The following is a 27,524-nucleotide window of genomic DNA, read 5'->3' on the forward strand; positions in this document are numbered from 1 at the left end:
GGTAGCTCAATTGGTAGAGCATCGCACGCGACATGCGAAGGTTGTGGGTTCGGTTCCCACCTGCAGCAAGTTGTTTTTTCATCCACTTTAATTTCCATTAATTTATCATTACTTTATTTTCATTTATTAAGCACTTGCAATTTCCCCTATGTTGTACTTGGTGTCAGTGTTTGTTGGCTTCTCATTATATGACTAATAATTATCGGGTCCCTCGGTTAACCCCCTTTCTTCTCGTTTATTACATAACGAGGGTCTCGAATCCGGCAACATTGATGCCTTCAGGTAGCATATGTGGGTTTATTGACCAGTTGCCTTCACCCGTAAAGATCACGTTCTCGTGACGCCTGCGGCAAAAAAGACGTTCCACGTCCGCCGCCAAGGTCTGTGTGTGGGGGCGCTGGCTAACACTCCCAGGGTTCTACTAGTACACATAAATACCCAAGAAAGTGGATGGGGGAACGCCGCCGCGGTAGCTCAATTGGTAGAGCATCGCACGCGACATGCGAAGGTTGTGGGTTCGGTTCCCACCTGCAGCAAGTTGTTTTTTCATCCACTTTAATTTCCATTAATTTATCATTACTTTATTTTCATTTATTAAGCACTTGCAATTTCCCCTATGTTGTACTTGGTGTCAGTGTTTGTTGGCTTCTCATTATATGACTATATATATATATATATATATATATGTTTACACACTAGGAGTAAACAGTGCAATACGCGGTTGGGGACGTGGCTGTCTTTAATCAGCGCGTCAGCAATAACCGGACCAATGTGCATAGGCAAAACAAGCGGGCCCACCGGCTCTCAGGGTAAAAGAGTTGCAAAAACATTACGCTCTCCCCACCAGGAAGTGGAAGTAAAACCCGCAGACGCAGGGACCTAAAAGTAAACTTCGTTGTTCGAAGGGCAGTTTGGCTCGAACGGGTTCAGAGCCGGCGAAGCGTTCTTGTCTCGGTAAACGCTGCGGCCGTGTTTTCTGTATGCCAAGCTCAGGAAGTCTGAAGCTAAGCATTTTTTTTGTGATCGACTCAGTTCGCGGCAGGTAGGTGCAGCCCCAGAAGACTACTGCGTAGATTTCACGTTTCCGGCAGCCGAGTGACGGAAGGGTCAGGGGACGCTGCTGCAAGTCTTGCTCTAGCACGACAGGAACGAAGCGGGAATTTCATAATTCTGATTCTGCTCGCAGCTCCAAACCTTTCTTCCGAACAGTTGCATTCTCCTTGATGAACATAGCACTGCCATTGTATCAGTGTTCGACGACTCGATGGGAAGAATGATAAAAAAGTACATTCGGCCAACAAGCGCACCAGTTCACTGCTTCCGTACCAGCACCAAGCAGGGCGCCCCGAATTTTGTTGATGCTTTCGTTGATTTTCGGCACATATGCCTTCTGTCAAGACCCCCATTTAAAAAAAAGAAAAAAAGGGAAGCGAATCTTTAATGGATACGATGCTTTCTCTAAACTTTAGGCTTTCAAACCTGATGTCCGGAAAGTGGCCAACCAGGCGCCAATGTTACGCTATCCACTGTCGACACCAGTGATCAAGAAGTCCACCATTCATTTTCTCTCTTACTTTCTCTGTATTCACAAGACAGGAGGAGGCGACGTTGGCCCGCTGGTATGGCAACTGATACGCCTTGCCTCATGAATAGGTGTTACAGTCATACATGCAGTGTCGTACACTTATGCACATAATTTGTCACCATGGAAATTTCCATAAGCGCCATATCCTTGGTATATGTACAGGGTGTTTTCATTGGTTTCTCGTAGAAGCAGTGGCCGCCTCATTTAACAATTTGGTTAAAGGTTTAGAATTGTGCTGTCTTCCACGGCCATTTCTTAAAGTTTGGTGCACCTGTTATTTATTGTGTGTTTTTTTGAAATACTGGTTTGAATGGCAGGCTGTCAATGAAGAATTTGTAGAAAATTGGAAGAAACTTAAGACAGGTTTCTTTTCAGCCAGGTATGCTTGAGCAGAGCATAGTAGTCATTTAATATTTTGCAGGTTTTCTTTCTCATCGTGAACCACCAGGCAAATTTTAGCAAGAGAAAAAGGCCTGAATCTGAGGCTATATTAGTTGCTCTCGACATTATGGTTGACACGTTAGAGAGTGCAGCAATAATTAACATGTTGACCAAGCAAAACATTTAATTAATATTTACTGATTCAATAAATACTGGTTGTAAGTACACACGACTAATGCTAATATGCCGCATAAACCCATAAGAGCCGCAGGCATAACGCCCTGTCGCGGGCCAGTCTCGCTGCAGCCGACCTTGTTCATTCATTGGAGGCCTGAGAGCAGCACAATAACGCGCGAGCACAAGCGCCCCGTCACGTGGTATATTTTAATATTTCGCGGGCTTTATTTGAACGCGGAAAAAAAGACCACGTGAGACATATCGTCTTGGAAGCAATTTATTGAGAGGTTTCTCAAGGTGCTCTATAACGTTGCGCATCACACTTGGGGTCTGCAGCCAATAATTTAAAAGTTGAATAATTAAACATAACGAATCCGTTATTTAAGGGTAATATAAAGAAAGATAGCCTGAGTAGCTCTAGCCCAGTTCCAACATTATGCATTCGGTTCAACTCACGTCCGGCGTGCCTTTCGTGTTTAAAGCTTTGGCTCAATTTATGTGGCACAACCTGTATATATAAGAGTCTACTGAAATTATCTGCTCAAATGTGTGGCCAAGTTATTTGGCAGAAACTGTCACTCTTCTAAGACAAAATGCTGGAATGCATGTGTCATTTCATTCCCGGACAGTGGCACTTAATAATTTCTATATTAGTTTTGTAATTACACTTATGCCTTAAACTAAAATGGAGGCTGTAGATGGTGCAGGCGCGTGACTGTGTTATAGTAAAAGATCAAATAGAAATAAGGAAACGCAACAATTCGACAGATAAACTACCTGAGGATCTCCTGCCTGAAGAAGGGCCTGGAATGGGAGTCGGATATTTGAGGGCCTGAGAAAAGGGGCCCATACTTTATTGCATTTGGTCACGAATGCGAGAGTGAAATAAATGTGCGGGAATGAAAGGGCTTTTGTTGAGATTATGGTTCACTTCAAGAGACCAATAGGGTATGCTAGTTTTTCGTAGATATCTAGCGCCTGAGTAGAGAGAGAAAGAGAGCAAATGATAAATGAAAGGTAGGGTGGTTAACCAGGACCGAGCCCGGTTGGCTACCCTACACTGTGGAAAGGGAAAAGAGGATGGAAAGATTAAAAGAAGAAGAGAAACTCTACCGGAGATATCATTCGGTCACTCAGTCCGGATCACAGACGGTGACTCAATCCGGTAGCTTTCAAATATCGTAGCAGCGCTTTTGTGGCTTTTTGTAGCTGCGATGTGCGAGGCCATGGTCCCATGATATCGTTCAAGGTGAACGGTTTTCTATCTAACCGATTGAGAGCTGTGCAGAGGTCATGTGTTTCATTTTGAAAAGATATGCAGTAGCACAGTAGATGTTCTATAGTTTCCTCGACCCCGCAGGCATTGCACTCGGCGCTATAAGCCATTCCAAAAAAAAAACGTATATGCATAGGTGAATGCGACGCCCAAGCGTAAGCGGCACAGCATTGTTTCCTCATTGCGCGGAAGCCCTGCTAACAGCCGCAGTTCCATATAAGGGTCGAGGGAATGCAATCGATCTTGGGTGAACTCAGGTGCGCGCCACTTCTCCAATGTCGTACGGTGCGCTAGCTTGCTTAAGTCTAGGGATTCGTCATTCCACGATGACGGTACAAAAACAAGTGTTGCTCCTTTGAGTGCTTTCCTAGCAGCTTCGCCAGCGAGGTCGTTGCCGGAGATACCGCAATGGCCAGACAACCAGCCTGAGTATAGAACTTACACTAAGCTATGAACGTGAAAAAGCATACGATACTCGTTCGCGTGGCACTTTTATGACACAATCTTATCCGAAAGGTACGCTCTTTCTTCATAGGAGTGATTTGCGGCGTTCCTATTTGATGTTCTTGCGTTTTGGCACGGAGGATATATCAGTGGGAAGCCTGATGAAAACAGCATGAGAAAAGCCTACAAGTGACATCAACTAATATCGCAGTTGTCATAGCATTCACGTTCGAGTGCAGTCACCCGGATATTTTTTTCGGTACCAGTAAGGATGCTTTAGCACTGATCAGCAAATAGACAAACTAATCTTTCCGACAGCAGTCGAAGTAGGTTAAAGAAGGCAAACGTGAACTAAACTGCGTGGAAGGATAGGACAGATTATGTCAAGACACACTTGGTGCTTTCTCGCAAAGGTCAGCAGGCCCTGCCCGCTTGCACAAGAATCGGGTCAGGCGGAACAAATTTTCCCTAAGGATGTCACCGAACGTGCGTCCCACTTTCGGTAGTACCGTCCCGCACTGCCCGAAAATGTAATACAGGATACGTGCTTCTCCGTTCGGGACTCGTCGAAGTAATCAGCGCGCCTTGAGCACTGGCACAGTTATGCAGACGAGGCGGGAATGCGACCCAGGAGATGGTCTTCGTTCTTGCGAAGGCAATGGCGACAACGATCGTTTGCATAGACAGGGCTCGTTGTCAGGAGATGCGAAGAGCAACATTCGCAATATGCCCGTTTCTCAGGCGCACTACCTCATGACTGGCTGTGATCGCATGTCTGTGCTCCCTGTCTTTTTCTCTCCATGTGCTTTCCTTTCTCTTTATTTCCGCTTCTCCGTTCCCTCATGTAGAGTAGCAAACCGGAGTCTCCCTTCTAGTTAACTTTGCTGCCTTCCTCATTTCTAATGCGCTATATCATTCCTAGTAGCCCCCGTATCCCAGAACGCTTCTCCGTTTGTCTGTCCACTTCGATTCGAGGAAGTGGATGGCAGCGTCGCACCTCCACAGAACTGGTCACTGCTCTACGCATAAGCTACACCGAAATTCATGACAAGAGTAGCTATTGTCTTTTGCAGTCGAAGCGTGGCACTGTGCTCAACTAGATTGCGTGAAGGAAGCGCTTCGAGTGACGGATTGTTTGAGAATACGGGAATTAGGGTACCTCACACATTTTCACACAATTCACTCAGGCTTTCCGCGGTGGCTCATTCTCGCAGGCTGCCGCTATTAACAAAATTTTGCTCTCCTTTCCTTTTCTGGAATATCTATTTTCTATTATCTTTTATTCCGCTTACCTCCTTTCTCAAGCGTACTGCAGCCAGCCGGACTGAAGACTGGCTAACCTCCCCATCTTTCCGTCTATTCCTGCTTCCTTCCTTCCTTCTGCCAAGGGCGCAAACAGGCTCAGTTGTTACCAGCGGCTTGGAGGGAGGTGGAACGACATTAATTCCAATGCGTCTGCATGCAGTGCTATTAAAGCGCTAGAATAGTGAAGGATTGGTCTAAGCCTTAATTGTTGCAGCTGAGGCTTTATAGGGACTGTATGAGAGCAGGCAGACTAAGTACCGATTGCAAGCACGAACAACTTGATCAGCTTGTATTTTATAAGGAAGCAGAAATTTAAACTTCCAAAACACTGCGCACTTTTACGCGGTCAACAGAGGGAGCCCAGCTTGTTTTCTATGTTGTACAATGTGCACGTGGTATATTCCATCATCAAATGCCATAGCCTTTAATAAATGATCCCTGCATGATCTTGGGTATGCAGAGTGTTTCAACCAAATAAGATCTACGATGTTCAAAGGAATGCTATAAAGTTGAAACGACCAAGATTTGAAACACGCTCCGCATGGTTTGGACGAAAGATCTCTCATTCGTTACCTGTTTACCCAACGACACCAGTAAAGAGAGGTCATATGATGCCCTTCGATTTTGGATGTTGTTTTAACTTTACGGTTTGTAAGTTTACGAGTTAACGTTGACTCCTTCAGAGGCGTTTGTTTAACATTTCCTATATGCAAAAAAAGAAAAAAGAAAGCCTAGTGCCGCTCTTGTTTATGACCCATACTGCAAGAAAGAAAACACTGAAAGGAAGTTCCTTGTTGTGAATGAAAGGTCGCTAGAACCAGCTTTTCTTGAGAGGCCATGTCTGGTTCAGAAAAGTGGAAGCCTACAAGGTACACTTATTTAAACAATGATGCCCTAGACAAAAACAAACTACAGGGGCAGTGTAAATATAGGGAGGTTAGAAAAAAAGTCGCAGTTTCGCCTGAAGGGTGACGCATGGTAAAGATAGTTTTGTCGTCCGTATAAGCTTGTAAACATAGGCATACTAACTGAATTAGCTAGCGTGGCATCATGCGCGCGCAAGAAAACGTGAACACGTATCACTCGATGACTGCGGAAACTCGCTGTCAACACGCTGGAGTGAGGAAGCGCGGCAGCAGCAGCAAGCGAGTTGACCTTCGTGCTGCGCCTCACATCGACTTGAACTACGCCGCGACAACAGCGCGCGACGGCCTCTGCCTCCGCCGCAGATGGCTTTCAAGGTACAGCGGCTTGGGCGGGCGAGCGTGCGCCGCTCCCTGCCCTCCCCCCGGAGCCTTGCGCGCGACGGAAGACGGCGCGTTTCCTCCCCGCTTCCCTGCTCTGTGTGCGTGAGATTGAGCTGCGATCGCCGGCTCACGCTCGCACGCTTCCACTCGCACATACGGCGTACAGCGCGCAGCGACGATTTCGTCGACAATGGACTTTATACGTAACCTCACGGCGGCGGCGAAGCCGACAGCGACTGCTATTGCTACTGCAGAAATGCGCCTGGAGTATCCGCACAATTGCTATCTCTATAAAATTAATGATGAGAAAAGAACTGCCGGTAGCGGTCACCGAAAGGGTCAGTGGGGTTGCGTTTACGCTGTTGATTCCCAAGTAGAAAGTTCGATGCCCTGCGATGACAGCCACCTTGCATTGAGGTTGGAGTGAAGAAAAAAAAAACGTTCATGCAATGTGCACTGCGCGGGGGGCTGAACAGTCCCAGGAGGTCAATAATATTCGGATGTCTTCCACTGCGCGTCTCTCATAGCTCCCGTGTCAGTTCAGGACGTTATCAATCAATCAATCAATCAATCAATCAATCAATCAATCAATCAATCAATCAATCAATCAATCAATCAATCAATCAATCAGGGATACACTATTTAGAGATCGAGCATTTTTCAAGCAAGCGATATTTTGTGCAAGAATGCTGAGACATGCGGGAAGGAGAGGAAGTGGAGGAAGGTGGAGTTCGACAAATTGCGATACGTATTCAGACATAAGAGGAGGGCTTGCATGACCACCACTAGCCCTACAATCACAGACCTCACTCTGCTAATTAAATATGCGTTGGTTTTACCTTCAGCATTCGGAAACTTGTTTAGGAAACGAGAACACGTTGATGCGGCGTATAATGTAGCAAGGGAGCGATGGCACTGGCTAACACTCCCAAGGCTAGTTCTAGTAGAAACACATAAATACCCAAGAAAGTGGATGGGGAAATCGCGACGCGGTAGCTCACTTGGTTAGAGCATAGCACGCGTAATGCGAAGATGTGGGATCGTTCCCCTACTGCCGCAAATTGTTTCTTCAGCCACTTTCATTGCCATTAATTTATGATTAATTTAATTAGTAAGTACAAGTAATTCCTCCTATGTTTTTCCTTGGTGTATTTGTTTGTTGGCTTCTCATAATGGATGGATGGATGGACGGATGGAAAAACCTCAGCGCCGCTATAATAAAAATCGGGCCCCTCGGTTAACCCTTTCTTTACCTCGACATAATGGATGCTATACTTCTGTAGTTGTACACCGACGGCTATGTTGTCGAAGAGGATAGAGCTATCGCAACGGCGTACGGGATATCGACCCTAACTGTCAAATGCGCTGCAAGACTTGACCGCGCCGTGTCTTCTAGGGCATGTGAAAGTGTCGCCATTGCAGCAGTCTTGCGGAAACAGAATTCCAGTCAGCCTCAGCCCGCAGTTCCTTTTTCAGACCGTAAGGATGCGCTGCAGCTATTACTGCGCGGATCTCCCCTCAATAAGTGCATTCAGCATGCACTACATGCCGTTAAAAAATAACAAAAGTCGCATTTACTATTGTGTTCTAGCGGGTAGTTTCCCATATCAACTAACAGGCAACGATACTACTGACAGTCTCGCGCGCCAAGCGCTGCAATTCAAGCCCACGAAAAAGGCTCCACAGGACGCGAAAAATAGACAAGAAGGCCGTCTTAGGTGAAGCCTCCACCACATCAAGCTTGTGTGGTTACAACTCTTAAGAGAACTGATGCCGCCCGCTTTTGTCGCAAATCCAGATTGGTGGTGCAAGACAGGACTTGGCTCATCACTCTTGCGTGCGCATTGCCAAGCTCTTGGCGACATCGAGCATTACATGCTTAAGCGTCCTGAATTTGAAGCGGAACGTGAGAAAGTATTAGATGGCCTCAAGCGCAAGACGGCAACACACTCAAATGCAAGTCACATTTTGTTCCCGCGAGGACTTTGGATATTTGGGAGAGAGGTTCTTCGGTTCTTCCTAAAGTTCCTCCGTGATAGAGTGTTGGGAAGTGAAGGGTGAGCCGTATATGGGTCGGCGTGGTTCAGAAAGCGCGCAACGTATTGTGCCCCCAGTCAACTTGTTTTTGGAACCTGGTTAATGAAAATTAAATTATGCGTTTTACGTGCCAAAACCACAATCTGATTTTGAGGCACGTCGTAGTGGAGGGCTCCGGACATTTGGACCACCTGGGGTTCTTTAACGTGCGCCTAGATCTAATTACACGGGTGCCCATCGAAATGCGGCCGCCGTGACCGGGATTCGATCCCGCGACGTCGTGCTTACAAACCCAACACCATAGCCACTAAGCAAACATGGTGGGTCTTGGAACCTGGTATTGTTCAGAACTGTTTCAGACCGTATCGCGGTTGATAGGTGGTCTTCAAGAGGAGAAATTGCCGGCAACTTTTGCAAGCCTTCGTCCACCTGCAGCAAACAACACCCCACTTCACCCTCCTCTGCAATAGTATGTGTTATGACCTGTTAATATGCGTTGGAAGAAAGTAGCAGCGTGCAGGATTTCTCTCAACCCAAATGCGCCGAAAACCTAAATTATTTTTCACTCACCTTTCATTCCTTAGTAATTATACGGCGCTAACAGTGGTGCTGACGTGGAACCCTTCAAAAATTGTGCCGCACTTTTGCCCTGGGCATTGTACACATCTTAGCTGCGTTTTCTTCAATGCCAGCCTGAAATGAACACGAACGTCTCAAGCGATAAACGAAAGTGTGAGCGTTATCGCTTTAAGACAGAGAACATTTGCTCAAGGCCGTTTTCCCAGGTTGGAATGATGCACCGCGCTCTGGTCTCGCAACTAGCTCATTTTCGTTCCCTGCTCTTCAGCATCAGCAGGTATGATTTCGCCGCAAAATAAAAATTGCATGGGAACCGTCATTAGCTCTGAAAAATTGCCGTGTCAACGGCTCCGAGTGCTCATTAGCATAATATTGATTGGGTGGTGAAAAACTAATAAAGAGAGGAAAAAGACGTGGTGTAAACCGAGCGTGAAAGATTCGCCGTGTCCGTTATCGGTAATCGTGGAGCCACGCGTTGCTTCATAGTCGTTATGCGAGGCTCTGTCGCAGAGCCAGGCGAATAAACGTCTGTTGAACTGCGATCTCACGAGTGGTTGAAGGCATGCCTGAATTAACTAACTAAATTATTTAATTTTGCTTATCATATCCTTCGGAATGTTGAAACAAGTATATAGACGGCACCACCCTTTCATTAAGACAGAGGGAAACGACATACGAAAGGCGGGAATGTTATTGGAAGAGAAATTTCCAGTTTATTACCCTACACTGGAAAAGGGGAAACGACAGCCGGAGAGATAAGTATTAAAAAAAAGCGGATGCAGAGGGAGAAAGAGTCAAGCTTTAATGATGCCAGCAATCACGGGGGCAGACACAGCCTCCCTCCGCGTAGCAGACGGCCGAGATCCCCTGCCTGGTTTCGTTGGTCTGAGCTGAGCAGCAAGGTTTCCCACTGCTGCCAGTTTTGAATTTTGCAGCCCTCGAAACAAGCCGTATTCAGACATACCCATAGAACATGTGGAAGGCCCGCCCTACCCTTACGTAATTTTCATTGATCATTGTTGTGCCCTGATCATTGTATTACCTGCTGCAGCCTACTGGGCTAGGATACATGTTTGTTTGCAGGAGACGGCAGGCCATCGCCTGTTTGTGGGTAAGTTCGGGTGAATTGGGTCCTTCCCAGCCGATAGCAATCGGTGATTTCTCTGTAGCTGACCATGGCTGGCCTTTGACCGTGGATGTTCTTTGGCTGTGCCGGCTGCGATCTTTGAGTCGCTTATATTTCTAGCTTTGGTGGAGGCAGCCGCTAATGCTATGGCTGATTCCTCTGCAAGTTCGGGGTTGTCCGTTTTCACGGTTCCTCTCGCGAGGGTTTCTCCGCCCACGTCTACCCCTACGATTGACATCCCTTGGGGCCCTCTATATTCTGCGGCCTCTTCGTAGGCCATGCCCTCTACGTCATGGTATTTGTGCTCCATGTGGGGCGCCCTTGCCTCTCGTCGCTCCTTGTGGTGCTCCGGGTGCATGTTATTTGGTAGTGGAGGAATTTTAAAGTTCGTCCTCATCTCTAGGGGAATGCTGAGTTTCCAGTCGTGTTGGGCTTCGTAGTGAATGCTGAGTTTCCGTAGATAGCTCTGTGTGAATCTTTCGTATTGGGCGATGATGTACGTCTCGATTAATTCGTCAAGCGTATTGTGTAGCCCCAACTCTAAGAGTTTGTTGTTGGATGTTGTGACTGGCACGCCAAATACCTGTCTGAACACTCGTCTGATGATGCCTTCCATCTCGTTTTTTTATGCCAAGCCAAATGTTAGGTATGGTGCCACATAGACGAGGCGGCTGCTGACGAGAAAGAGAAATAGAGAGAAAGAAATTAGATACGCACGCCCACACACGTATAAAGGAAAGCGGTAGTGTGAGAGTCGTTCAACTAGGTTCACTTCCTGACGGAGAAACTTCACCAACACCTTCGTCGTGCCCCAACATGGAATTGCTGCATGAGTGAAATGGGGTGAAACGAGCGATTAAGCAATTATCAAGCTAGTCTTTCTGTAAAATTTCGCATCGTGTTGCAGCCGTCGTTGGAATCACGCTGTCGGATTTCACGAGTCGTGATTGCGCATGTCAATGGTTCTCAAACGATCTGTGGCCACTTGATTACCAGCCAAGGTCACCAAAGAAACGAACTTTGAAAATTATTTGTTCCGAAGTAAGCAATGTTTCAGGCATGTCTTCTTTGTGGAATTAAATAATAGGCCCTAGCTTACTCATTGGTCCGCTTGCAAATGGCCTCCAAAGTTTGAAGGAAACTTAATTTGCTATTGCCTGAACATTGTTACATACATTACTACATCGTCAACCGTCTATATATAGTAGCTATGTGCTATCCTCAATATAGAGCAAGTTTGCAAACAAACAATAAACTATTATCTGTTACGTATAGGGCCTGTATATACACAAACTAAGCTAATCCAGATATAGAATATACATGGTTGCAAAATAGTTTGTATGATGCCTGTAAGCAATATGTACTTGTGTGCTGTTGAACAGACAAATTCTGAGAGTTTGCATTTCCCTGCCTTCGTGTGCTCTTGTGTGATGTTCCTATCACGTGATAACCTTTTTTTTTTCATCTGAGGCCGTTGCCACCTATACCTTTGGTTACAAGAGCAATGCCGCGTTTTATGACGATAGTGTTGAAAACCGAAGCTATGCCAATCACCAATTTCATTACTTTACTGGCACTTCCTTTACACTAACCTTTCTAACTTTCTGTTAGTACCTAACCTAACTAAACGAGGATTTCTGATGCTGCTCATTTGTTCACGTTTTCTACATCATTCGAACTAAGCATAGCTCATTCCGGCACCAATAAGTTTGTCCACTGAACATTTCGTTTCACTGAATTTCTTGCACATTCGGAATCACAAAACAGTACAGCTGCCGAAAATATGAGGAATATTCAATTTTTCAGTGAGTTTGGTCAAGTTTACACGATGTGGACTCAATTTGAGACCCTTTTACAGAAACGTCACAGTTGGGAATATGAACTATTTCATCTTTGACATATTGGAAATTACCTATCCGGACACTTGAAATATATGCGTGATGTGTGTACTGTGTAAAGAATAAGACGCATGAACTCGCTAAGTGAAGACAAACCGAGGCACTGCAAGGGCAAACATCCAGCCGTTTTCTTTCCGACTTATTGTACGAAAACACTGCACATATATTGCACAAACTTGCAGCTCAAGTTCAATCAGAAGGGCTTCAAGATTTTTGTGACGCAGCTTAAGTATCATCATTTTAACGAGCGTTTTTATGTAACTATCTTCGTCGTGCGCAGTTATGCGCATAGCACCCGAAGGAAATAGGTATTGTTTTTCTTAAAACTTATACGAGCAATATTTATAGTACACTTACCGAAAGGACAAAAAAAAAAAGGAAATATAAAAAAGGAGACAGAGGGGGCAGGGGGTGCATCGCCTATTATTCCTTGGCCCGCACTCTACGTTGGAAATCCAGCGCAGGCATGGACAGAGAGAGACAGAATGACCGGGTACTGTGATATAACAAAATTTGATCAAAACCCCAGGCGTGTTTATCCATCCCCTAACCCCAAACTTCACAGGGCGCAAGCGGTAGACTGGAGGCAGTTACAAACCAAGACCTTCCCCAACCCCGTCCATCTCAGGAGGATATATCCAGACATCTATTCAAATGATAACTGCAACCTATGCGGCAGGGCTCACGCATCTCTTAGACACATTTTCTGGGAATGTGAGGTTATATGCAGAGAAAATGCAGTTTCCGCAGATGAAGCTGCGGCGCTATGGACAGCCGCGTTGTGCAGCTCAAACCTCCAAGATCAACTATGGATCATCCAGCAAGCCCGTGAGGCGGCGAGGAGACGCCACCTCCGGACCTACTCGGGGGCGGCCTAGGCCTAGGCCACGAATTTGCCAAATCTTCAATAAAGTTGTTACCACCACTTCACGCAATGGATTAGAGACCTTACCAGTTCGAATCTCGTACTAATAGAAAACCTTTGAGCCGATTCTCACTTGGCACGTGGAAGATATGCTTGCCTGAGATGTAACCGTCCTCAGGATATGATTCTGGTTTAAAATATTATCAGTACTCTTCTTCCATTTACCACGCATACTTTGAAGCAAAGGGTTTCGTTCGCAGTTAAAATGACGAAGACGTGATTGATGGGATAGCCTCATTAAGTGAGAGCTTGAATAAAATCATTCTAGAGGCTCAATTAAACGAAAGCTTCTGTTGAACCCAAAATAGTGCTAGTTGAGTTTACGGCAGGACGACGGCATGAAGAAGACGACAGTGACGGCACGATGACAGTTGAAATGTCCCGGATACAAGGTCGAATCGTAAATAAGGACAAGCCAAATTAATTATCTTGTTTCCTTTTTTTTTCGATCTTGTTTCCCGAAAAGTATAGCGATTGTAAGAGTGGTGATATTATCAGTGAGAAGCACTATGAAATCTGGACGAAATATTATTAGCTATACTGTTGATATGAAAGAAAATCAGTGCATAAAAGTTCACAGCAGCGTAGATAGTGTAAGTTCAAGTCACAATGCGCAAATATCTAAAAGGCATGAAGAAAGAAGCTTGAAAGGATTCACTGATGCGTTAGATGGTTCATTATCACAGGAAGAACAGCGCTTGAAGATGGGACACAAGGGAGCAACCACACACACACAGCGCAGTGTGTGGTTCCTCCCTTGTGTCCCATCTTGAAGCGCTGTTCCTTCTGGGATAACGAAGAAAGAAAATGGATTCTTTCGTACATTAAAACAAATGACGACTATTACGCATGGGAAGAAACAAACTATAAGAACGAGAGAAAAGCAAGCAAGAATCACCGTGTTTGAATCTACGCTATTGTCGTGGTTTTTCTCCCCGGAAAATATTTTTCGTCTGAGCTCGACATTCTGGCATCGTGTCAGTAGGACGAGGCAACGCACGAAGGTTCGCTCGCTGGCCCCACTTAGCAACACTGCAATAGAGGCCTCTTGCGATGAGGGGGACCGGAAAGGTCGAGGAGAGAACAGAGATCGCTCCATCATTGTCACCGATGACCTATGCAGCGCAAACGGAACCCCATGTCGAAAAGGACAAGCGAGCCACCAACAGCGAGCCTTGGCTGCGGTTGCTTCAACTTCCCGCGTGAAAGGTCTCGGTGGTGGAGCTGTCGTCAATGAGCCACGCTTCTAACCACTTCGCACGCAAGTTTTCGTGGCCACTGCTGGAAGTCACGGGAGCGACGTCTGTCTGTGTAGCACGAAAACGGCACTCCCCTTTATCGATTGCTCTGTTTGTGATCTTAGCGGACGCTAAGGTGCGGCAGACAGGCAACGTCGCAGGCATCCATTGTCAACTACATTTTACACGACTGAGAAAATGACATAAGCGACATTGTGGTAAATTTGCCTCTGTTCTTTCGTTTCCATGTAACTGTAAAGTCAAATCGTTTGATGAACACATCTTTTTTTAACTGTTCACGGAAGACGTCATCTAACTGACATGCGAAACCATGTGGGCACATTACGGAACTCAAGCCAGCTACCCCATCGAGGCTCATTTACTTCGTCCCAGTTACAAGTGCTTGACACGTGAGAAATGATGTAAGAAACCGTTGGAGTTAATTCTAGGAACAACGGAGGTTCAAACTGCAAAGCCAAGCGCAGGATGCTTAACTCCTCGTGCAATACCCACAACCTCTTGCGAAAGCACCAGAACGGGAAATAAAGAGCAAAACAATCAGAGCAACCGATTTATGCCGTATGTCTGAAACACTGCGTAAATTGCGAAAAGCAATATAACTGATAACGAACTCATTCGTGGGGAGCGCTGTAAAGACAAATAAAATAAATAAAACTTCCTCATCCAAGTCATTACTTTTACAACACCCGACTTTCTTTTTTTTCTATTTTCTTGCCGGGAACATTTTGTGACAGAATCTTTGGAAGTCCCTGGAAAAATCAGAGGAAAACGTCATCCCTTGTTATGAAGGTGGATCATTTCTGAAGCTTTTTCCAAGATTTTCAGTGGTGCCCGGAAACTGGATGTTGCGATCCTTTCAGGTTTCCTAAAATATCTCGGGTGTAAGGCAGAATATAGCAGGAATCACCATCGTTCTAGAAACAAAAAAGTGAGCGAAGCCTAACCATACAGATTGAAACTTGGCTGCACGACAGATGGTCATTAAGGTTAGAGAAAGAGAGTAAGCTTATTTCTTTTTTTTCCAAGTAGTACCGAGGCGTTTTATCCACCCTGACATGCGAGATTGCGATATAGTCTGAAAAAGAAAGTTGACCTCTCTTGTACAAGGGTGTCTGCAGGTACAAAACTTCCTAACCTTATGTTTGAACCAGCTAGTTCGCGAAAAGGACGAACTCTTTTCTCAATATAGCTTATACTGAACGAGTGCTGCGTTAAGAAAACAAAATAGGAGACGGGCGCTTTATTACTTTTTTCTGCTAGCGGCAGCATGAAGTGACGTGACATGAACGATAACAAGAACAAATGCGAGCACACTCGCACGCACGGGTTATAGAACGAAAGACAGTTATCTCTGGGAGGCCTGGAAATCAATTCTCTCTTTCTCCAGTGTTGCTAGAAGTAAGAAATGTTCCAGCTTCTTTCTATTCTTTCTCCCTTTGCTCTGCAGGCATGCCTGGAAGCCATGCGTGTCTTGCTTCTTACGCTGCCTTGGACACAACGTGCCATTCTTCACACACACCAGGGTTGTGTGAAGTCAGGAACGTTCCAGCTGCTTCCCGTTCTTAAAAGGTGCGCTATAGAAGATTACGCTGAACTCGATACGTAAATCGCATCACGGAATATCCAGTAAGGTCAGTCTTTGACTGAATGTACGCTTGGTAAATTAGAAAAGACGCTACAAAAAAGGCAGAATTGCTGGTGACGCCACCTTACAGTTCCCGAATTAACTGCGTGTGACGTCATAGGTTTTGACAGCACCAGCTTTGGGCTTGTTACCTGTTTATCTATATATGATGATCACATTGCATTCGAAGGGGACCAAGCACTGAAGCGAATGGGATTTGAGAAGTTTTTAAAAACAACGATCGACTCCGAACAGATGGAAATACATGACACATACATAACAAGCTCCTGAATTCTCTGTAAAGTTTATGAATTTGGACTCGTTTTACGATTTTAGGAATGTCCATCGATTATTACGAAAAATAAGGTCTCCCCGAGCAAAAAGTTTTCCTCGTCACTCTCTGGCAATATTATTGGAAGTCTTGTGATTGGGAAAGTACACAAGAGGGCTACCTGCTTTAAGCAAGTTTATTAACGTGTTATTCCACGTGTACGTGTTATTAACGTGTACTGACTTGAGGCTTTTCAGTCCCACACGCTAGAGTTCACTTTATGAGATACCTTTCGCGAAAAAATGTGCGCCCCAAAAAAGCCGTCGCCAAATGCTGCGTTCCTTCATTAGAAAAAGCATTACTAATCTTACACTGCACTCCGCCCCCTTCCCCCCTCGCTATCTTCACACCCTGCTGGTGTTGTATCCGTGGGAATATTTTTGAATTTTAGCGTTGGCAGGTTGGCAGTCATGCTATGTTGATCCTGGCCTAACACCGACATGCCAGCTGTGCACTTTGTGCGTGAAATTCAGAGGACTAAACTTCGCCATTCATTTTATCTGCTAGTAGCCAGCGCTTTCTCACGCAGTAAGAAAGAAGACAGTCTAGATAAGCAATTTCACCAGGCTACGGTGATTTGGCACAGCCTCTCATTTTCAAGAAAATCTCTCCGCATTGCGGATTTTGAAGAAGATTTCTGCGTTCACTGTTTCCGTTTCTTCTCTTCCTTAAATCACAAAAGAAATTGCGCAGTCTTTTTACAACGTTTCCCTAAGCCGATTATTTTGCCACCAAATTTGCGAAAGGCTGCGGCAGGCAATTGTTCCGTCTTCACACGTGGCGTGACCTATATAAAATTTACGTACGCCACAATGAATAGACATAAGGCCGCACCTCAGGTGCCGTAAGGTGGTGATCATCTTACGACACCAAAGAAAGCTCAGAAAAGGAGTGGTGCGAGATGGCCGGTAATTGGTTAGGGTAACCGTGCAGTATTATAGTATGTTATAGGAGTAGATTCACTGTGCGATGGTGGCATTGAATTGGGTTAGATCATTTTAACAGCGCAGAACAGAAGAAAATTCGAATACGAATGCAGAAAATAAATTGACGAGTTGAGCTCTCGCCTCACCTATTTAATTGTTTTTTTTTCGTTTACTTCTCTTCTTCCAACAATGCGCTGCCAGTATGAACGCTAGTAGTAATGATCCAATGTATCACCTTTCCATCTTGACAGAGAATTGGTGCTGTGATGAAATGAGAAAATTGGCATGTATAATAGAATAGAGTGTGATGGCGAAAAATAGGGGTAACTGTACATTGATGGGGCAGGCCTTCTACCTGGAGTGGATATGAAAGGACAGTGCCATAATGAAGACGATGATAACGACGACGACGGGTGTCATGACTGGGGTGAGTGTAGGTATGATAATCACGAGCTGCTGCCATTAAGCTATTAGTGTGTTTCTTCTGAAGTGGCCCACCAAGTAGCTAAAACATTTGTGCGAAATATGCACAACCTACCAGTTAGAGCAACGAAATTTCGGGTAATATATATATATATATATATATATATATATATATATATATATATATATATATATATATATATATATATATATATATATATATATATATATATATATATATATATATATATATATATATATATAGTAAACGTGCTCGAGTTCCAAACTTTGCAAGACGTGTGCCTTACACGGTAGCCACGCGGCCACATCGAGGCTGGAATTACAACTCGGCAAGCATGCGGCGTAGAAGACACACGCCGACGCCCGGTGAAGCTGCCCCAGAAGTTGGAAGTACTTTATGTGTCGTTTTCGCTTAACTTTTTCCCATGCAGAAACTCATCGAACAGTTTCCAGCATTTATAGTGGTTATTATTACCACAACCGTTTTGCCTAAGTCCACTGCGGAACGGGTGTTGGCGGCTGGTGCAACACCTGAGCTCAGTGCGGCACACAGAGACAGCGAGAAAAGTAGAAGACGGCGAAAAAATTCCACGGAAACCAGAAACGCGCCTTAAAAGGGGCAACGCTTTGAGGCTCCATCAATGAGAGCGCAGAGCGCCACGTCTTGTTTGATTCGAGGAACTTTGCTTCGCTGGCACTCACTTTGCATTCATGCAAGTTCCCGCAAAGTCTATTCTTTCTTTATTGGTTTTATTATTCGCCAGCAGCGTCAGCAAACGTGCTGATACATGCATGCATACATTAGTGTTTATGGTGAAGCAGGCGCTTTAGGATGTCTCAAAGTGAGCAGTTTTTCGATGAATGGATAGTTCACGGCTAGCTCATCTCTTTATACCCCCACACTGATCGTGGGATCAAATCCATGTAGTTTCGCACTATTACTCATATGTACCCCCAACTTCTTACATAAGGCCTAAATGCCGTTTGCAATATCTTGTGTAAAGATTGTGTTCGCTTTCTCCCTTTTCACTTTTTCTGTATTTTTACCCCTTTACATTTGGAAAAGGTGTCAAACTTGACATTCTTCAAGTAAACTTCTTTACTATTGCTCTGTTTACGTTGTATGTCAAGCTAGCGCCAAATGAGATATTCCTTGCGTCCAACTCGATGTCTGTCCAAGACCATTCGAAAGACGATAGAACGAAAGGTGATCATTCTCTCGTAGAAAAAAGAAGCAAAAGTCGGATAAGAGGAGGCGATTGAAGGGCTGTGAAACCGTCCTTCACATCGGACAGGCGACTCAAAGGGGCGCCAACAATAGAGGCTTGTGTGAGAAGAGCGAAATGCTGCTGTGTTTACAGGCGCATCCACTGATGCAAAAAAAAAAGAAAAAGGTGGGGAAGAGTTTTTTTACGGCGCCCATGACTAGAGGCAGAACACTTTAGCTGATGGCCCTGTACCTCACGACACGGTATAGCCTCACTACGGCACCAGCATGAAGTCTTGTGAGCCATCGGCTCTGGTAAAGACAACCCTAAGGAAACGAATGGCTGGGCCCTGACTTTCAAAAGGGGCCTGAACATCTTTGAATACTGAACGTCCTTTGCATTCTGAGAGTCATTTACCGGTAGTAGAGTCAAGTTATTTCTCATGCACCTCCAAGTTTGCGTGTTTTCGTTTCCCTAGTGTTTCCGCTTGCTCATTTTTTTATACCTTTCTGAACTTTCATGAGACGCCGGCAATAAAAAATGTATTTTTGTACCATATGCACCAATTAAAAAATATATGCTCTGTCGGTACTCGCTATTGCATGTAACTTGATATGCGATGCACTAGGTTGAAAAACTCTCGCCGCAGCAGCAAGAAAAGAGTAATAAAAGGTGCTGCAAGAAATAAACAAAATTTATCCTCAGTTTATTCTGTTTCACCGGCAGAACGCGAAATGAGGGACGCCGATTGACAAGGCTCCGGGCTGCAGTGATTGGAACGCGAGATCAAGTTTCTATGGAATCCAACACTGCAAAAAATGAATTAACGCAAATAACTAAAGTTGATTATTCCGAAAAAATGGTATAGAAGACGAGACCTGTCAACTTTTCGAAGTATTAAAAGGGCAAAGTTTGGAATTTCCTTTGAGTTGGCTTTATCAAGGCGCTCAGTCCCGACAATCAAATGTTTCACAAGAAAAGCTTGGCCAGAGTTATCACTGCGTGATGGTATTTGTATGAGTAATCGTTGGCAAGCGTACTTATTCGTGACCTTTACTTATCCAAGGATGTCATCCTGTATATAGCGTCATCCTGTATATCCTGTATACAGGTATCATCCTGTATAGCGGTATAGTGCAAGAAGAGCAAGACAAGAATGAATATTAACGGAATAACAAAGCAATAAAGGACGATGTTTATCACGGTAAATCAGCTGCCCGTTATCGTTGCTTCTCTTTCTGGATCGTATGCTACTTTAGTACGTTATTCGCCGATCGGGTATAATGGTTATGTGCTGCGGCATATGGTTATATATATCGTCATACGGGAAGAGGAGTAACATTGCGATCCAGGACGTCACATAGCACGACGTCTACGGCGGCAGAACTCAAGGTTCTGCGCACTTCCCTTCTGTTCATTGACAAAGACAGTCCTGATAAATGGCCCATGTTTTCCGACTAAAAACCGGCTTTACCGTGTACACCAGACAGTTCTTTGACTTGGATCTCACGAACAGCTGACGTGCGAAATCATCAAGCTTCACCATGGCATCAAACAAAAAGACCCCGAAATTTCTTTCCAATGATTACCTGGCCATATTGAGACCAGCGGTAGTCACCACGCAGACAAAGCTGCTGGAGCGCATCATTAAAAGGACAGCGTTCCCATTCCTCTGTTCAGCACAGATGCTGCAAGACAGCTTCGCCACCTGGCACGCACCCTTTCGTTAGCAGAGTGAAACACCCCAAATATAAGGGTACCGGAAATTAAAGTCCCGACAGGAACTAAATCCTTTGCTACAGCTCCGGGCTCTACCCGGGCTTAATCGACGCAAGGCATCGCTTCTGTGCCGGCTGCGCTTAAGAATGACCTTCACGAAGGCTCACATTACATTGATAGAAATGACCGACAGTTCTACGAGCAATGCCTGCGGTATCGAGCAGTTACTGTGTCCTCGATTTCTGTCACAACGACAGACACTTTCCAATGCATTGCGACGACTGGACGATGGTCCGCTTTCCGTGCTGGCACTACTAGCACACCGTCCCCATCTCTCGTCGGCCGACGAGGCAGTGAAGGCACTTTTGAGTTTATTGAAGGCGACTGGCCTGAGCGCACGCCTTTGACTTCGTGGTGCCTTCCGCGTGCGTGCGCGAATTGACTGCCTCTTTCATTCCTCTCTCTCTCTCTTTCATCTTTCTATCCACCCTTTCCCGTCTCCCAGTGTAGAGCCAACCAGGTGCTTTCCTCGTTGACATCCCTGCTTTCTCCCTTTATTTCATTCTTCTCCTATTCGCCAATCGCTATAATTTGAAATTCAATACGTGATGGGGTTTGCAAGAATATCGTCATTGACAAAACTATATCACTGATACGATGGAGCATAAGTTTTAGGGCGTGGCACTTGACGAAATTGCCAGCAGTGTCCACACGTTGAAGATACGTCATCATCAGTAGGTCTAAAATCAGGCTCGGTTCCTTGTAACACCATAAAAAATAGAACCAGAAAGCTCGCCCTCGTTCATATACCATTCGACGCCAGCGTCTCCAGGAAAACATTACGGTTACATAAGCTGCAGTTGCCGGGAAGCATGAAAATCAGTCAGAGATCTTCGAATGCCATCGCGTTCTACTCTTAAAGGTGAAGCTGAAGCATTCTCCCTAATTTTTGTAGATGCATCTGGAATAGCTCAACGAATAGGCATATGGGTGAGCTTGTACGAGCAGGCGCGCGCGTTCTTTGTTTGTTTATTTATTTCCTTGTGTGCATGTGTTTGTTTATCCGTTTGACCGCGTATGTGTTTGTGTATTTGTATATGTGTATTTGTTCGTCCGTGTGCAAAATGGTTCTTCAGTGAGTTCTTATACGTGTTTCTGTTCTCGTGCGTATTTGAGTGCTTACTATATCGTCGTCCGAGAGTGCGCTGGTATGAGTTCACGTCTTCACTTGCGATTGCGTGTGTTGGAGGGTGAGTTCCATTGTGTAAATCCTCACTCTGCAAATAAGGCACCCGCAGTGATGTAAAAAAAAAGTATTAATGACTAGAAGCACGAAGGGCAGTATACGACATTCTCAATGCGCGACCCACTCTGGAGTTCGCTTTCTTTCGTCACAATGCGGGGATGATTAAAAATCGACCGCCGGTCTACGTGTTCTGAACGGCAGTACAAATTCCACTACAAATTGACTGCAGGTGCAGCCAGTGAAGCAGGCAAGAAGAAATAATACACAATGCACGTCCGCAGTGGTGACGTCCTGACGGCATTGTGTTTCTTCAGCTTTCTCCATTCTTTAGAATAATGCCCTCAGTAGTGCCTCGCTTTCCTCTCAAAGAACGTCGTTCTCGGATCATTTTGCAAATAAACCAGGAAGGAAAATAAAGTAAAGCAATTAAAGTAGAGATAAACCCATAGAAAAAATACTCTAAGTGTAAGTCCATCTGGAGATACCTAGTTGTTATTTCACTAACTGCATCACCCATTGTGTCCGCGCGACATGGGTCAGCGCACTCCCTCCAGCAGCGAAGTTGGTGTGGGTCTTTGTCTTATTATTGTATCGGTTTCTCTGAAAGGGCAAATAAAGGAAGTACCAGATTGCCTGGAGAGACTGTTCATCGGTGACAAATTTGTTACCCACAAATTTCCAGTTTCTGGCCTGCTCCGTTCGCCATCTTGCTGAGCTCGCACTTGTACAGGAGGCCCTCTGAAAAATGAAAGAGAGCGAAAAAGAACAGTTAGATGGGTTTAGCACGGCTGATTCCTATGCGAAGATCCAGTTCCCGGTGTTGTAGCGAGCTTGCCCTGCGCCGCCGCCAATATTGTAACGGCGAGAAACTATATGCAGAGTATATATAGTTACAAGGGAAGCCGCGCAACGCTGCAGCAATGGTAGGACCAGCGCGTACACACGAGGCAGTCACACCGTCGTCGTCGTCACAATACAAGCACCGATTACAGGATCGCCGCCTGTGACAATATGTTTCGCCCGGGGACTAGGAAGTATCTCATTTTATCGTTTTGTATCATGTAGCTAATTTCTTTTTCAGGCAGTAAAGAAGAGTCAATAGCAAAAGTGAAATACGGCACGTTTATTGGTGTTTTATTGCGATAGCAATCATATGGACAATCAAGGCGCATTTTTGCCGTCACCGTCACCATCGCCGTGCAGTTCCGTATGAGTGAAAGCGTGTGACGGTGAGCCGGCGAACGCGGTTCAATCTCGCGTGCGCGAGCCAGGAACGCGGCCCGGATGCGTGCCCTCTCCTGTGGCGCGCGAGGCGTGGGGGTGAGGCGAAGGTAGTTCTTATCTTTGCCAATCACTGTCGTTCCACTGTTGCTAACAGAAATATTAGATATACTTTCGCATTGAAAAGTCAATAATATCAAACATGGAACACATTTTTAGAATACAAAACAGAGGTTCACTGCAGGACGACGACTTGAAATAATCAACAGTGGTCGAATAAGAAACGTATGTGGCACAAAGACTTCGACAACGGGGATTGTCACGAATGTAGGAATCAAGTATATTGAATAACGTTGACATCCGATACCACGCAATGGCTAGTTGTGATTGCTAGTCGTGAATCACCTTGTGGTTTGAGACTTGAAGTATAATGGGACAAGTTGCCGCTGTTGAAAGTCCTACAACATGCTCTCATTGCAATGCTCTCCATCTTCCCTGGATGTGCCTATACTCTATTACGCGCCCTTCTTGTGGCTGAGTGAGTTTCGTAGAAACTGTTGGTATGCATGCAGTCTTTATCGAATGCCTTTTCAGCAGCAATATTGCATTGTACGAGCCATCGCTAAAACTTGTTTGAGCGAGTCAGCCGCTGTTTATGCGAAGCGTTTTTCAATCAAGTGAGAGCTTAGGAGGGACAACGTGCGCGTTTAAGGGTGCTGTGGCATCCAGATGGTCCTTTCCAACCCATGTTGCCCAATTTTATGCTTCTATCAACTCCGTTCTTCCCGAAAATTAGCTAGGTGTAGGGGCACTTTTGGTGGCAGATGCACACCAGCCCCATGTACGTCTATCTGGACATATCTTTTCAAGCCGAATAATGATAATAATTATAGAGTATCAGACCGAATTTCGTGGTCTCTGTGCTATAAGTTGCTGCGTTGCTCCATTGTATTGACTCAACGTTAACATGTCCCTTAACCATTGATAGTTACGTCCTTCAGTTCAGGCGGTAGTGGCGGAGTATTGAGCAAGTACAAGGGTAGAATATTTGCCATAAACTTTTGCAATCCAGTCAAGCACAAGGACAGCGTTTGAAGAATATAGGCTCAGCTTTTGGCACGTCGTCAAACTATCACGAGGTGCGCGACTCTTGGTCATGTCTTTTTGTGCGAGCGTGTTTTCAGCGGTCGATCGCAGCGTCACATTTTTAGATTCAGATATCATACCGTGTCCCCTTTAAAGTACTACAAACGCTCATAATCTTTCAAGCAGGATAACTTGTGGAATAAATTTCGTTTCTTGAAGTGAAAATATGTTTCCGATACAAATCCATCACTACCTCTATCTCGGGTGACGTTCACGTAAGCCTACTCCGAGTCACGTCCCCGCCACGTTTACAGATTCTGCCAGAAGCGATTTTCGGCAAGTTTCTCCTGGGAAATTAACCGCTAGCGATAGAGGCCCATGTTCTATACTTTTTCGTGCCGTCAGAGTGACGGACGAGGTCATCCCCGAACCTGGCTTTAAAAAGAATTTGGGAGCACTGAAAAAAGCCCACTGTACTGCTAAATGACCCTGACTCTTGAGCCTCCTTTGCTAGCATTTTTCAATAGATTATTTTGGTTTTCTGTCCCGTTAATTTCTGTTCCCATTTGAGTGACTTACCTCATCATACATGGAGCTTGTATTGAACAAGGCAGACTTTCTTTAGTTTTTATGTTATTGCGTTTACTGACTTCTGGTTCCCCATCTTTTAACGCTACAACTATCCTAATGGAAGTTGGGATAGTTACGAGTATTCCCTCTTGTGGCGCCTAGAGATCTTGTGTTGAAAGAGGATCTTCAAAGAGACCCGCGTAAGTTATCCCTAAACACGTGAGCACACTGAAAAAAAACCTAAGTGGAACAGATCTAATCCAGTCAGCCAGTGGGTAAGAAAAGGAAAATGCAGATGCCGCTGCAAGGAATCGTATTAGGCTATTTTTATACAATCCCAATCTCGTTGCTCAACCAGTCCATAATTTATTGTTTCATAAAACCACAATGTCAGGTCCTCTAGTTCGTCTTTTTTAGTCATCTTCTTTCTTATATTATCTTCTATTTTTTCATTTTCTCTCGCCCTACGTAAGGCAAACAGCATTCTGCTTGTCTAACCTCCCCGTTTTTCGTGTATTCTTCTCTCTAACCACAACTACTACAACATTTATTGGCACCTTTACGTAGGGAGCACAATATTCGAACATGCTCGATTTTCGCTCAATGCATCGCTCAAACTGCATTTAGAATGAGCGCAAAGACGAAAGAAAGACAAATAAAAGGGGAGCACATATCCGCGAGGGCTGCATGTATGTTTGGAATGGATGTCCGGTCTTTCGCGCTCTTTCTTCCCGATGACACTTGACGGGGTTTTACGGTACAAAGGCGACTAAGGCCAAATCTTACCAGACAGAGGGTGACAGAGAGAAGTAAGGAAAGGCAGGGAGGTTAATGAGACGTACTTCCGGTTTGCTACTTTGCACTGAAGGAAAGAGACATAGGGGCGAAAAGAAAAAAAAATACGAAGAGGAAGAGCACTAGCTGCAGGCTTAATTCAAGGGGCGCATAGCCTATAAACAGTCATATTGAGACCTGGAGACTTCAGCTATTGTAGCAACGTCCTCGTTGCTTAATGTCTGCGCCAGGCCACGCGTGTCTATGGTCCTTCATCTACAGCCCGATGCCATAGACCTCGCAAACGGTGCCAGAAATTTTGATTAGCTCCTTTTTCAGTAGCGCCACAATGGGCTCCCTCTTCGTTACTCTACTGCATTTGGAAACTTTCAAGATTCATAGATCGGCGTCACATTCATCAGCTTCTATGCCCTTCTCACTTGAATCGTCGAGAGCTTCCTTGCGAAACATGCATTCGTAACGAGGGCTTCACACACTTTCACTAGGGCTACCGACCCTTCACTTCGTGGAGAAAAGTAATCTACGCATCGCTTGGCAGACTAGACAGTCGTCCACTACGAAAAAAAAAAATAAAATGAAAAAGATAAAAACAAGAAAAGTGCAATATCAGCACTCTAAAACTAACTTCATGCAGATGACACTATCTGTGCGGCTGAGGTTCATGAGGTCTTGAGGGCTACATAATGAACTATGAGAACACTGCATGCAACCTCTGGATTGTTCACGTGGTATACTTCGTATTCTAACAACGCAAATAGACAACTCATACAAAAAGGCTGCCACGGGACAGCGCTTGTCCCATGGTCGCCATAGTGTTTGTGTGTTGGCCTTTCGCACTGTTACAATATGCAGTTTCACCAAATCGCCCAACCTTCCATGTTATTACGGTTTACTTTTTTGTGCACTTTCCTCTTTCTGTTCTGTTACCCTTGACCCTGTGCAGGTTTAGCCAACTAGATGTACCTCTAGTTAACTGCCTGCCTTTCTGTACATCCTCTCTCCCTCTGTGTGTGTGTGTGTGTGTGTGTGTGTGTGTGTGTGTGTGTGTGTGTGTGTGTGTCTGACGGTCGTTAAGTCGGCATAAATGCAGTATACTTGTTAGTGGAGGGCGTCTTCTTCACCGCGGAAAACGTACGCACTGGCGGTGAGAGCGGAGAACACTTTCCAGCGCATGATCGATTCTCGAGAGCGGTCGGAACCAGACGCGTCGTTTCTCACGACTCAGACTATGTTGGGAGCGTCATCGGGGGACTGGCAGCGTGGCGGGACTAAGTGAGCGAGGCAAGAAACTGGAATAGCGCTTCGAACGACCCGAAATGAGCGCTTTTGACACCCTTTGGCCCTTTTAATTTTCCAATACGAACGAGAATGGAGTTTCGTGTATGGACAGCGGAGAAGGTTCTTTCTTCTTTGCCTTTCTTTTTTCTAATTCTACGCAAATGACTTCATCCCGTCTGGTTCAGCCGTCTGCTTAATTGCAGTAATTAATCTCCCCTCGTGTTAAAATTTTTGTTCAGGCAAAAATCTAGCTTTGGGAAAATTACTTGGATATTTCCCTTGTCAGAATATCTAATACCACGGTAATTAGGTACATAAAATAACTTGGTTCTATAACTCCAGTTCATTCTCTCTTTTTTATGCGCTGGACACAATTACGAGTGCCCGCGCATCACTTGTTGCTTCTTTCTTTTCTCCTTTCCTTTTTTTATTTTCTTTCCTCGTCCTTCTCCCCCAGTGTAAGGTGTAACATGAATATCTTCACTGCCTTTCCCTTTCTCTGTTTCTATGCGTTGGCTTCGTTGCGCAACGTTAAAGGAAGCTCTACCTCCGAAGGAAGAGGAGGAAAAAGAGAGGGAAAGACAGGGAGGTTAGCCAGTGTGAATACCGTCTGGCTACCCTGCGCTGGACAAAGGGGGTAGTGGAAATGAAAGGCGATAAATGTAGAGATGGGACAAAAACATTACATGGAGCTTGAGCGCTAAATAAGAGATAAATGTGTAATCATTACGTCGCACATCTGTGAGATCCTGGATCCATGATTTAACTTCGCTACAGCTTTCAGAGTTGGGCATACATTTCACAATTATCGGAGCAGTGCATTTAAAGCCTTGATTG

At 45.1% G+C, this 27,524-nt stretch overlaps 1 protein-coding gene across 1 annotated transcript in view; it reads left to right on the plus strand.

Moving 5' to 3' along the window:
* Window positions 1–27,524, plus strand: part of LOC135915275 (uncharacterized) — a 182,863-nt gene that overhangs the window by 66,302 nt on the left and 89,037 nt on the right. The window contains exon 5 of the mRNA XM_070539464.1: window positions 15,687–15,808. Coding sequence (XP_070395565.1) covers window positions 15,687–15,808 — 122 coding nt within the window. The remainder of the gene's footprint in view (window positions 1–15,686; window positions 15,809–27,524) is intronic.

The sequence above is a fragment of the Dermacentor albipictus genome, chromosome 5, assembly GCF_038994185.2.
Source record: "Dermacentor albipictus isolate Rhodes 1998 colony chromosome 5, USDA_Dalb.pri_finalv2, whole genome shotgun sequence".
In the NCBI taxonomy this organism is placed as follows: domain Eukaryota; kingdom Metazoa; phylum Arthropoda; class Arachnida; order Ixodida; family Ixodidae; genus Dermacentor; species Dermacentor albipictus.